The sequence below is a fragment of the Grampus griseus genome, assembly GCF_964374135.1.
Source record: "Grampus griseus genome assembly, chromosome: 4".
Lineage (NCBI taxonomy): Eukaryota > Metazoa > Chordata > Mammalia > Artiodactyla > Delphinidae > Grampus > Grampus griseus.
The window spans coordinates 43,976,631-43,989,966 of NC_138997.1; the positions used below are offsets into that span (position 1 = coordinate 43,976,631).

General features: G+C 43.6%; 2 protein-coding genes across 2 annotated transcripts in view; both read right to left on the minus strand.

The window, feature by feature from the left end:
- FRAS1 (Fraser extracellular matrix complex subunit 1) overlaps positions 1-13,336 on the minus strand; it is a 459,773-nt gene that overhangs the window by 53,696 nt on the left and 392,741 nt on the right. The window contains exons 48-54 of the mRNA XM_082652906.1: positions 12,644-12,768; positions 12,219-12,359; positions 10,374-10,601; positions 7,015-7,128; positions 5,146-5,296; positions 3,410-3,569; positions 1,182-1,350 (exon numbers count right to left, since the gene is read on the minus strand). Coding sequence (XP_082509032.1) covers positions 1,182-1,350; positions 3,410-3,569; positions 5,146-5,296; positions 7,015-7,128; positions 10,374-10,601; positions 12,219-12,359; positions 12,644-12,768 — 1,088 coding nt within the window. The remainder of the gene's footprint in view (positions 1-1,181; positions 1,351-3,409; positions 3,570-5,145; positions 5,297-7,014; positions 7,129-10,373; positions 10,602-12,218; positions 12,360-12,643; positions 12,769-13,336) is intronic.
- Positions 7,504-8,485, minus strand: LOC309822075 (pre-mRNA-splicing factor SPF27-like). Its single transcript, XM_082653735.1, has one exon. It carries the CDS (start codon positions 8,332-8,334, stop codon positions 7,657-7,659), a length of 678 nt encoding a protein of 225 aa, XP_082509861.1. The 5' UTR covers positions 8,335-8,485; the 3' UTR covers positions 7,504-7,656.

A 13,336-nucleotide genomic window follows, 5' to 3' on the forward strand; every position in this document is an offset into this window, starting at 1 on the left:
CTGACATGCCTCAAAGAGAGAGTCCACTCCTCTTTACAGAGATTTACTATGCCATAAGAATAATGAAACTACTTTGAAAAAACATTTAATAAATACCTAATAAGTACCAGGTATTGTGCAATACTTAAATCTGACACATACAGGGCATCCTGCCCTAAAGGAGTTTATTATTTATACAGTAGGTCCTTTCTCTTTTGCTTTCACTCTTTTTTCTCTTTCATTCACACTCTGGTGCTAATTACCACTGCTGTAACATAGAGATGTGCAAACATGTGTGTGTGTGTGTGTGTGTGTGTGTGTGTATGTGTGTGTGTGTGTGTGTGTGTGTCTACCCCAGAACTCCTCTCTGCACTCTCCTACCAACCCATAAAGCTGTCAACTTATTGTCTCTAAGGCAACTCACACTCAACATGTCCAAAGCAGAGCCAGGACCACACCCTCACCAGACCTGTTCCTCCTTGGTGTCCCCCCCAGCCAGGGACATCATCATTCATCTCTCCCTTCTGTCTCACTATCTAATCCACTGCTGAATCTTGTCAATTCTTACTGGTCTGTTGAATCCACCCACTTGTCTCCACCTTCACTTTATTTATTTATTTATTTACTGAAGGCTAGTTGATTTACAACGTTGTGTTAGTTGCAGGTGTACAGCAAAGTGATTCAGTTATACGTACATATATATCTATTTTTTCAGATTCCTTTCCCTTATAGGTTATTACAAAGTATTGATTATAGTTCCTTGTGCTATACAGTAGGTCCTTGCTGATTATCTAATTTATATATAATGTGTATAGGCTCCTATCATCTCTCATGGATCCTGTTCCAAGAACTCCCCAACTAGTCTCCCTACCCTTCAGGTAAAGGGCGGTAGAGAGGAAGGGTTAGGATACCAAAGGCTGAGTGTACAACATGGTGCCTTGGAGACTTTTCTTGGTCGTGAAGCAAAATGTAAAGACTGAGAAGCTGGACAGCGGTTAAAACTGCAGTGGAGATTAGACAGACTGTGAAGAAGAAAGCACTGTGGGAAGGCAACATAGAACAGTGACTTGAGGAAGGGTGCTGATGGGCAGAGAGCTGGTGTAAAGAAGTGGGGACGTGCCACAGTTGCCGACAGCCATGTCTCAGCCCTGGCTGCAGCCCACTGGCAATTCAGGAGTCAGAGGCCCCCCACACCCACCTACCTGGCCGGCATACTCCACGTAGTCCTGCTGTCCAGGCTGGGAGCTGACCCTGGAGCTGGAGCTGGCCGTGCCTTGCTCTGTGTGACACAGGACAATGGCGTACTGGTTTAGGTTCCCAGTCCTCTGCACTGTGATGCTGACTGACCCCGCTTTCTCACTGACATTGTAGCTGGAAGCACACAAAAAGGCAATCTCTGAAATTCTGAAAGGGCTGTGAAGGATCTACATGCTTAATGCCTGTCTCTTCTGGTTGGTTACTGGTGTCAGACAGTTCCGAGAAGAGGCAGTTTGGTTCCTTTAAGAAGTCAGGTTGTAAGTTGAGGGAATGCGTTCACCTGGGACAGTCACAGAATCAGGTGACCAAGGAAGCTGTGGATGCAGAATGATATCTGCCCCGTTTTCAGAGAGAGTTGAAAGATGGTCAGCGCATAAGAGCTATGCACTCCATATTTCAGAACACAAAGAAATAATTTCTCCCAAGTGTGGTAGAGTGATTAGAATAGGTCAGTGAGTTCCTGCGGAAGAAAGCTGCTTGGAAGCCAATTAATGACTTGGTTCAGGTGGGGAGTGACTGGGCCAGATCTCCAGGAAGTGTTTAAAGGAGCCAGGGCAGTGCCAGAGGTAAGAAAATGAGAACTGGGCCAAGGTGAGAAAAGTGTCTAGGCAAATGGAGCTTTATGACAATGGGGGAGTGACAAGGTGCTATAGGCTGAAAGTGTCGCCCTCCAAATTCATATGTTGAAACCCTAATCCCATCTGTGACAATATTAGAGATGGGGCCTTTGGAGGGTGATTATGTCATTAGGGTGGAGCCCTCATGAATGGGATTAGTGCCCTTGTAAAAGAGAGCTCCATCTTCCTTCTGCCATGTGAGGTTACAGCAAGAACTCAACTCTCTATGGATCATGAAGCAGGCCCTCACTGGACACTGAATCTGCTGGCATCCCAATCTTGGACTTCTTAGCCTCTAGGACTGTGAGAAATAACTTATTATTATAATTATTGAAAAAAGCCACAAGCAAGTGAGGCCTGAGCTGGGCTTTGTTTTTCAACACTGAGTATGGCTATTGGACTTTGGCTTGGGTCTTATTGCTGTGAGGCTTGCAGGCAAAGTGCCTCTGAGAGGTTAGTCTTCATTGCCAGCTTGGGGACCCTCCGTATTGTTTAGTCCATTAAACATTAGAGGGTTGTCCAGAAAACATCATCAGTTTTATTTGGTGCATTTAATTTTGAAGGAGTTACAAGTAAGAGGTAAATAACAGCAAAGTGTTTTATATATATATATATATATATATATATATATATATATATATGTGTATGTGTATATATATATATTGATTCTAATTTTCCACTAATTCTCCAAGTGTGTGTAATAGTAGAATAGCCTACATCTGCGGCGCTTAAAATCAAGTTTGCATGTTTTCCTCCCAAGTCCCAATTTTCATTTAAATTATCATGAGGTTGGTTTCTTAGAATAGTGAGTCTCAAATGTAGATTTAAAGAATTATTTCCCCTACAAAAATTATAATCCTTGTTATACTCTAATCTATAAAATCAGCACCGTGCTTTACCAATTGGTGACTGACTCTCTGTTTGCCTCTTAACTCCCCAGCAGACTACAAAATCATCTTGAAGAGCTGTCTATATTAAGCTATGAATCCTTCCCTAAAGATATACGATTCTGTGAACACCAAAAGAGCTAGGGGGAGAATGGGAGCTTGAGAACAGGGAGAATGTAGACAGAAGGCAAAGACTTCGTTACTGTGGGCCAGTGATTATTTTTCTGAATGCTTATTGCTTTCCCTGTCAGTTCTGCTGGATTATCTTTTAAACTTGAAGACAGGAGGACAAATACTTTCAGGAGAAGAAGTAAAGCACAAGGCTTAAGGTCACTGGACTTAAATCCTGGTTTTACTGCTTATTAGTTACGTGATTTCAGATAAGTTACTTAACCTATTTCTGTCTCTGTTGCTTTGTTGTTGTGGAGGCAACAATAGTACTCATCTCATAACTGCAAGTATTAAACAAGATGACATATGTCAAGTACCTGTTACAGTGCCTTGTACATACAGTATTCAAGAAATATTTGGTGTAACTATGATTTTTATTCTTGTTATCACCCCACCATCATCATTGGATGATTAGAGCTGACCCACAGGGTGTTTCATCCTTACTTCCTCTGCTTTCCTGATTCATTTCTCAAGAATGAACACCAATCACGCTTGTACCTGTTATGTTTAAAGCTGATGAGGGACCACTGGATATGGAAGATATTGTCGCTGACCACATTGGGTTTACTGTCTCTCACCAGAAACTGAAAACTATCCATCATCTCATGGATCTTCTCCTCATGCAACACATAACGAATCAACCCCAGGTTCACGTCCTCTGTGAGAAAAAAGACACTGAATTAACCCGGGGATGTAAAGACAGCCTCACAGATTCCTACTGACACACCCAGTTTTATTCTTCTAATGGGTTATAGACAAAACTTACTGTCCCAAGAACAAAAAGGGATAGTAAGTAGTGTTAAAAATAAATGTTTCTGCCGGATTTTAAAATAAGATCCTGTATAACAAAAGACCCATCTTTATGTATAGAAGTACCCTTATGCTGTTGTAAAATGAGAATCCCAGGGTTTTGGCAAAAAAGCACTTTAATAAATGTCTATGGAATGTGAAATGCAAATCTTAGAGCCAACAGAGAAGTCTTTGAGAGAAGAAGTCTGCTGTGCATATATGCTCACACCCACCCCTACTTCTTTCAAAATAAACGTTCTTTGGGAGGTATGTGCTACCAAGAAAAGCTGGGGTTGGCTTAAAACAGCCCCCACACAAGGCACAGATAAAATGTGGCTAGGAGAGAACAAAAGATTGAGGATGGGGAGAAAAAGGAAATATGGCACATAAATTGTAAGATGCAGTTGTACAACGACCGATCCCAATCAGGTGCATCCTCAAAAGAAGTCTAGAAGGGCTTCCCTGGTGGCGCAGTGGTTGGGAGTCCGCCTGCCGATGCAGGGGACGCGGGTTCGTGCCCTGGTCTGAGAAGATCCCACATGCCGTGGAGCGCCTGGGCCCGTGAGCCATGGCCGCTGAGCCTGCGCGTCCGTAACCTGTGCTCCGCAGCGGGAGAGGCCACAACAGTGAGAGTCCCGCGTACCGCAAAAAAAAAAAAAAAAAAAAGAATAAGTCTAGAAGACTGTGAAAAGCTTATAAGCAACTAAAATACAAAATGGTCTGCTTGATGTGATTCCAAACAGGAAACTATTTCTGTTGAACAATCTACCCATGTTGATTTTTTTTTCTTTGCTGAAGACTTAAAAAAAAAATCTATAACGCTTAGAGATAAAAAGTAAACCACAGGGCTTCCCTGGTGGCGCAGTGGTTGAGAGTCCGCCTGCCGATGCAGGGGACGCGGGTTCGTGCCCTGGTCCAGGAAGATCCCACATGCCGCGGAGCGGCTGGGCCCGTGAGCCATGGCCGCTGAGCCCGCGTGTCCGGAGCCTGTGCTCCGCAACGGGAGAGGCCACAGCAGTGAGAGGTCTGCGTACCGCAAAATAGAAAAAAAAAAAAAAAAAAAGTAAACCACAAAGGGTCACAGATCTTTCATAAAGTCTGGTGGTTATTTCTGTTTTGAAAGAAAACCCAGGAGTATCATGTGATTCTTTCCAGAAAACTTGGCCAAACCTAAAGCAATTTGGGAGCTGAGGAAGCCTGGTAAAGATAAACTTTTTCTTTCTTCCTTTTTTTTTTTTTTTTGCCATTAATTCAGAGTAACAGGGAAAAAAAATCAGGAGAAGTAAAATTCCAAAGTTGGGTGGTTAGACACTGAAAGATCTATTTGTTTGTAAATAGGTTACTTGGGGGTAAGTAGCCGGCAGTAGTTGTGGGAAAGATCAGGGAAGCAAGGAGAGTGGTGTCAGAAGAGACCTCTCCCACCTCTCAGCTCTAAGAGTGCCCACCCTGTGTGAAAGTAGCAGCAGCTCTTCCAGGCTGCAGCTTATTCTCCATGTGGCCATGCTCAGGGCCTGTGGTTATCTCGTAGACAAGCTGCAGGTCTTCTGTGTCTGGGTCCATGGTCAGCAGTTCCTTCTTGGTGATCAAGTTGGTTGCCTGGAATAGAAACCCATTACATTTAATTCCTGAGATGGGAATAAAGCAGGAACAAGACCCTCTGACTCAGATTTAATTCAGCTCAACAATGATTTACTAAGTGCATTTATTGCCTGGTAAACTTTGTCGGGATTGAAGAGGTTATGAGGATAGAAACCATCCCAGCCTCTGCCCTTGATGTTCACACTTTATTGGGAAAGAAAGGCTTATGAGCAAGGTAACTGTGGCAAGAGCTGTAATGGGATATACGAAAAGAGTGCTACCCACTCTTGGGGAGGAGCGATTACGGAAATCCATCTGGACTATGGAAAAGGGGCTTTGAGGTGGTGGGATTTGAGTGTGGCCTTGAAAGAAAGTTGGAACTTTGAAAGAATGATACAATACAGGGAAGATGGCCACTTTATACCTTATAGAAGTTGATTACAATGCTTGAAATTGAGTAAGATAAATATATGATATCCCAATATTGCCCAAATATACTGGCTAAATTTTGATTCACTCATTTATTCACCCAACAAATATTTAGTAAGAGGAAAGGTTTGAGAGAAAAAAAGGGGTGGTCAACAGTATTAAGTGTGACTAGACCTAGTAAAATAAGGGCACGTAAGTGACCTTTGGATTTGGTGAAATTGGTGACTTCGGTCATTGGTAAATTTGATAAGAGTCACGGCAGTAGGGTAAGAGTTGAAGGTAGAAGACCCGTTGGAGAGTGCCAAGAAGAGAACAGGATGGTTCTGAGTATTGAGAAAAATATCACACAGGGCATAAGCGGAATCTGTACTAATTTTGTTTCATATATTTAAAAATTCTCAGTGAGTTCAGTGGAAAGCTATAGCCTCACTGCTACACATACAACCAACAAATCAGCAACATGGAGATGAGAAAATCCACGTCCTAGAGGGAATACCACACACAAAAGCCTTTCCAATCTGAACTGAAGAACTGTGTGTGTTTGGGTGGGGATGGGGATTTAACGCTTGACAGGTTACCAGGTGAGAATTACGACATGTCTTAAAATGACCAAACTGAGAGTTAGGAAAAGGAGAAAAAAATTTAAATTTCTAGAATTCCTCTGAGGATACTTACCTACAAAAAAACTCACTTCCTTCTCATCTGTGGCATATTCCAGATGTTTCTCAAAATCCACCCTTCCCTTCTTCTAGTTAACAAACTTTTAACCGAGCACCTAGCCACCCAGCTAGACACTCCCATGCAACAGATAGGGCCATAGGGCCAATTTCTTGTCAAAAGAATATGAGTGCAATGATGTGTTTAATTTCTGCACCACTTGCTTAAAATGAAGTTCCTTGCCCTCTACTTTTCTGTTTTCCTCTTCCCATGGGCTGGAATACTGAGGAATAGCTGAAGAGGTTTGGCTATGCTCTCAGTAGCAACAACCCAGTGATGGCAGAAGAATAAGATAGAAGGAACATGCGTCTCTGAATGGTCATGTGGAGCCTTAGCCTCCCCACTTCTGTACTTTATGTGAGAAAAAAGATTTCTATCTTGTTTGAGCTACTATATTTTGGGGTCATTTTGTAAGAATATCTTAAACTGTAATACAATTCGAACCAAACTCATGGAGCTCAGCAATCTTAACAAATCAGCTCACTTATGGAGGGATAAACATGAGTTGAACAAGAGTTCTGTTCATATTGTCATGAATAGGATCGAGCCCAAGTCAGTTAATGTGTCTGCGGCAGGTGGAAGGGCCTTACCTTGCCATCCATGTACTCCAGCCACTGGAGCCCCAGGTTGGTAACAATTCTAGGGGTGCTATCATCTACTGGGAGGATGTCTACCCAGAACTGCTGAGGTGCTGCTGTCATGATCTGTGGTGAAAGCAACAAAGGAAACTTATCATTCACACATATCTGAAATACGTCAGGTCTAGGACCTACAAAGGCTGGGACCCCTGAAATCTGTCGACACTTCAAAATGGGCAACTGAGCAAGTTTCCATCGCTTATCACCACTTGGCATGAGGCTTCAGGGAGAATGTTGATGGATAAAGTAGAAACAATATAAGAACTCTTGCTGGAATTTCACCTGCTATGGAAGTTGGTTTCACACACCTATGCTTTCTTTAGTTGAGTTTAATACTGCCCTGAGGTGAAACAATAAACAAAATATTTCCCTTTCAATAACTTGTTAAAATTTTCATGATTTTTCTTCCACCATGTTGAAATTTTTTATTTTGCTGAAATGTACAAACAGAGTATAACAGTCCACATTCTATGCTTTCTAAACATTTAACCACTGATGATTTCCATAAGATGCTGTTGTTTTTCACAGTTCAGATGTCTGATCATCTGTGAAAGCCCAACATGCCTTCCTTTCTACCCACCAGATTAGTCTTTTTCAGAAGTCTTGCCGTATGTTTTCTTTGTTTGCCTCTCCATGTTGCTGCTTCATTTGAAAGAGTTCATTTTCTAATTGTACAATAGTTCTTTCAATCTCATAATTCTTACTGACCAGGGATACCCAAGTTGACTCCATTTCTCTTAATTTAGATCCAGCTGCGAGTTGCATGTTCTTTCGCTGCCAGTTTAAGTCTTGAATATGTTTCCTTAACTTCTGGAGCTCTTTCTGTGCATGTTCAATCATATGAACTAGATTTTCATTATACACTTTCCAGGCACTGCATCCATGCTGTGACATTAGTTCCAGATTCTCAATTCGAACCGCTTGATGCTCTAACTGGGCCATAGAATTGTTTATGCATTCTTGCCACGCAGTAATGTCATTTTTCTGACCCGAGGAAGGGGCTGGAAGTTCATATCGTTTCATACTGAGCAATTCCATTGGTTGTCGAGCAGCCAATCTTTCAAATTCATTTCTCATTATGTTGGTTTCAAGAGTGGAATAATCCGGGGCTCTCAGGTGGCTCAGGTACTTCTTGGTAGGTCGGTATCTGCGTGTTTCCTCCTCCACCAATGCCGCAGCCACTTCCCGCACACCAGGCGCTTCATAACCTTGGTCAAAATACGTCAGCGCATCCACCACAACCCCTCCGGCCTCCAAACCCGTACCCGCCATTCTTAGGTTCGCCAGAGTCTTCCGAGTCTGCGCCGGCTCAGGTTCACTTAAATACTCCTGCGCCCGACGCTAACGTAATGACGTCACCTGCTCATCAGCTTTGGCGCCTGCTAAATTAATTCTGAAGGCGCGCTCGCTAGAAATTACCCGGCCATTTTGTTTTGGTCGGACTTCTCATGATTTTCATAATCAAAATGTTAACGTCGGGCTTCCCTGGTGGCGCAGTGATTGGGAGTCCGCTTGCCAATGCAGGGACACGGGTTCGTGCCCCGGTCCGGGAAAATCCCACATGCTTGCGTACCGCAAAAAAAAAAAAAAAAAAAAAAAAAAAAAATGTTTATGTCAAAGTCTCTAGGTAGGATTTTGTCAGATGTGAAAAGATGTTTCATGGGAAGAGATTTCCTTTTGTTTTTCTTTCCTTTTTTTTGAGAGAGAGCTGTCTACATGGGGAAAGGGGGCAGAGGAAATCAAGAATAAAAGTGTTTGTGGGAATAATACAAAGAAATTTCGGTGTATAACTTCATTCTCATACAGATACACACGCATACATTCAAACATACATGGGGAGTCTGATCCAGCACCTCCGTTTCTGAGCAGATACAGCAAGCTGGCATACAGGACAGCAAGATGCTGGTGTTTCAATCTTCTACAACCCTCCTTCTAGATAATTTCCATTTTCAAAATGACACGGTCCCTCTGGAGATCTGCTGTGACCTTTTATGTTTATCATAGAGGTGACCCTCTTGCTGATTAATTCCTAAATCTTTTTTCTCTTCTGAAAATCAAACTAACTGGGGAGCAGTTACGGTTTGGGAGAGGGAAAATGAACGTGATGACCTGCCAGGTGGAGAGGCAGTGCAGGTGCTGAAATGGCAGGGAAATCCCAGGAGCCATCCCACTGACACCTTGGCCAACTGAGAATGATCTTCTCACGGGCTGTTTGTTTCTAAAGCATGCCAGAGGATCTGTCAGGAAAAGAATCATTCATCATCAAAGTAGGGAAAAAAAACTCTGCAGGCCTAAGAAGTTGACCCCTTGGTTATCCTGGAAATAAACAGCAGGGTGTGATAACATGCTCGCTAAAACTGCTTCTGGTGAGTCAGATAGCTGTGTGAGATGCAAGGGTTTCCATGAGTCCACCTTTCTCCAGAGTTGCAGTTATTCCCAGGGGAGGGTTATGATACTGCAAGAAATCTTCTAAAAATGAGTTAAAATGGTGGGGAAGGTAGTGGGAGGGGGCTCTTAGTTTCCTGAACATCTGAATGTTAGAAGGAAGCAATTCTCCTAAGGAAGAAAAGCTTAACAGCTTCATGACCTCAAAAGAAAATCATCTTCACCTGTTTCACAAGCTGGTCCTAAAATGGTAACAATGATGATGATTACAGCCACAGTTTATCAGATATTTCCTATGTTTCCTGTGTAAGGTACTGGGCTACATGCTCCATGTGTATCAGGAGGGTAGATATCATCCCCATTTTACAGACAGGGAAGCTGAGGCTTAGAAAGGTTAAATGACTTACAGAGACACTCAATTAGTAAGTGACAGAGGTAGAATTTAAATCAGTGTCTTTTGGACGCAAAAGCCGTACTCTTGACTGTAATTCTTCATGAGATAGAGAAACTCTGGCTGGCTCAGGAGACAATCTGGAACCATGTGATATTATTGAAAAACCAGATGAAAGAAAAATGAAAGGAATAAAGGGTGAGTGAAAAGGAAGAGGAGAAATAATAGCGGTGATCATAACAATACCTATCATTTACTTGAGCACTCACTCTTTGCCAACAGTGTTAAGCCCTTTATATGGATTACCTCCGTTGATCCTTAGGCTAATTGAAGCTGGTGATCATTCCTGTGTCCATTTTACAGATGAAAAGCTGAGGCTTAGAGAAGGTAAGTAATTTGCCCAAGGCCCAATTAGTATGTGACAGAACCAAAACTCAAACAATGTTATCCTTGGTCTAAAAAGGCCATGTTCTGCCTCCAGACAGCCTCTGGCATGCTTTGCTGTGCCTCCCTCTCCACGGTCTTCGCCCCTCACCTCTTTTCCTCCTTCCTCAATAATAAAGAAGGGATTCGTCCCGTCAGCAACGGTGAAGGTGAACCAGTCTTTGAGGGAGTTGCTGCCGTCGTGGCTGTAGCGGACCCGGTTCTGATAGACGTCCTCCATGGTGAAGGTGGAGGTGTGCTGGAAGGGCTGCCCGTTGGTGGTTCGCTCAATGGTGCCATGGCGCGGGGGCTGCACGATCATGAATGTGACAGACTCGGCCTGTCAAGGAGGCAAAAGGCAAGAGAAGAAGGGAATTCTGTAACAGAAGCCAGAGGTGTGAGTGATGGCCACAGGCGGTCAAGGGCAGCCAAACCTAAAGACATTTATAAAACAAAGATTGCATTTTCTTTATAGATACCAAAAATCAAGCTAAGGAGAGAAATTATATTGGTTTCTATAATCGAACTTATATTCTGGTGCCTTCCGTTTTAAGATGACGTTTAAATTTGCCCATTAAGGGTTATAGGGGAAAACCTGAATTTTTAACCTTTCAGATGATTAAGAACTAGACCTTTTAAAATTACTCATTTCCTTTCCATTCACCCTCCCCCCAACCCACATACACTTTTCCAAAACTCTTATATATAGAATCTCATATGCATCAGAACAGAAGCAAATTTCCCATTTCCAATGGCTGCTTCCAGGGTGACATGCAGAAGGAAAAATAAAGAGGTAGAAAACCCTGCTCAGGACTCTCCAATGATTTCCCACCAACTTGGAATAAAATACAGAGGCCTGACCTGGGCCAAGAAGGCCCTCTGTGACCTGGTCCCACGGTTCTTCTCTGGCCTCATCCTTCTGTCCTGTTTGCTCACTGGGGTCCAGACTCTTGGCTGCTGTGTCGCAACTCAAATGTTCCAAGCACACTTGACTACAGGGCCTTTGCCCTCCTGATTCCTCTGCCTGGAAAGGGCTTCTCCCAGGAAACTGCATAGCCTGCTCTTTCTCTTCCTGTCTCTTCCTGTCTCAGAGAAACGTTCCCTGACCACTCTGCTTGAAACAGCACACCCATCAATCACTATTGCTTTTGTCTCTTTATTTTTATTCCTAGCACTTATCATATCTGACATGGTATTCTACGTTCTTTCATTCTTTATGGTCTGTCCCCCTAACCAAAGGTTGTAAACTCCCTAAGGCTGGAAATTTGATCTGTTTTATTCACAGCGCTGTCTTTAGCATCTAGAGCAGACCTTGGAACTTAGCGGGTAATAAATATTTGCTGAAAGAATGAATAAATAAATGAACGCATGCTGGCACGGGGAAGGGCATACATAGAACTAATTAATAAGTGCGTGGTACTCTTAATGGAAGCTAGATCATACCAGCATGTTAGATACTTTAATTAGAAAGCATTAGGAGAGGGAGAGTTTAGTCCCTACATGCCCTATTTGACTGTGTAAAGCCTGGCTCTTTGAGAATGCTCAATTTGCAATAATTAGTTGTCACCCACTGAAGTCTCAGTAAAGGAGGTAAAAGTGTATAGGTGAAGGAATTCCTTGTTCACTAATAGTAATAAAAACACTATCTGAAATGTCATCTACCTAATTTTCTGTGGATCATAACAAAAATCAGCATGTTAAAATGATTGTTGCACGTAATCATAGGAAAGAATAAATGTATTTAGGGTTTCAGAAAGGGTTGAAAAACAACTTGATTTCAAATGTATTTAGTTTCTCTTCTCCAGCAGGCCATGGTATGTTCTAGTTTTTAATCCTTCAAGGATGCTTGCACTACACTCACCATCCCACCCCACCCTCAGAATGCACTGTCGCAAAGCAATAGATGCCACTAGATCAGCCTCTCATTCGGCCGGACAACCCAGGGGAGGACTCTTACCTCTGTGTCTGCATCTACCGCCTTGAGCTCAAACTCTGTGATGGTCTTCCTCACACCTTCCTGTACCCGCATCCCCAAGTTCTGTACAACGGGCAGCGAGTCATCCACAGGGCGAAGAGTAATGTGGAAAGTCTGAGTCACCTACATGGCAGAAGAGTGCAGGTGGGTCACCTGTCCCCAGCACCCACCCGAGGAGAAGGTAGGCGCTCTCTGCATTCCCTTTCACACCATTCCTGGCATGACTGACCAGCTAGGAACCCAGAAGTGAGTTCTCTCTGGCAAGATAGAGTTCTCTTTGCCTCTGTCCTGGGCTGAGAGCAGAGGGGAATGAAGCTCTCACGGCACCGGTGGCTCAGCACCCTCCAATCAAAGAGGATGGCGCTGCATCAATACCCATCGAGGAGGGAAGCAAGTTCCTCACCCACCTCGTTGACTCCATCGGAGAGCGTAAAACTGAAGGCATCCGAATGCGTCTCGGTCTCACTGGAGTGGATATACTGAACGCGTCCTGAAGTGAGGTCAGCTTGAGTAAAGGAACTAATCTGGATACCTAGCAAAAGAAGACGACAGAACCAGAGAAAGGGTGTCAAGAGGCTAGCCATCCCTCTCGGGTGAGGGAAATGGCACACTCACCAGAGAGAGCCCTTTGTAGTTTTCTTATAGCATTGACGTGCTGCCCTCTGAGACCTTGGGTTAGAGTTGCTTGTGTGTTTTTTCCCTACAACAGCATATGTTCTGTGGGAGCACATGCTAACTCAATTATCTAGGCTTCTACTATGTGCCAAGGTAACCGCAGGTGCTCAATAAATGTTATTCTCCTTTCTCTTGGGGTTTATGTATGCAGGTCAAATCTGTGAAAGGTAGAGCCGTTGCCTTATTCCCCAAACTCCTCGCTCTTAAGTTTTATATTCTCCCATAGCCTCGTAGTCCTTTCTGAAAACCTGCCCTAATTTTTTTTTTTTTTTTTTTTTTTTTGCGGTACGGGGGCCTCTCACTGCTGTGGCCTCTCCCGTTGCGGAGCACAGGCTCCGGACGCACAGGCCCAGCGGCCATGGCTCACGGGCCCAGCCGCTCCGTGGCATGTGGGATCCTCCCGGACCGGGACACGAACCCGCGTC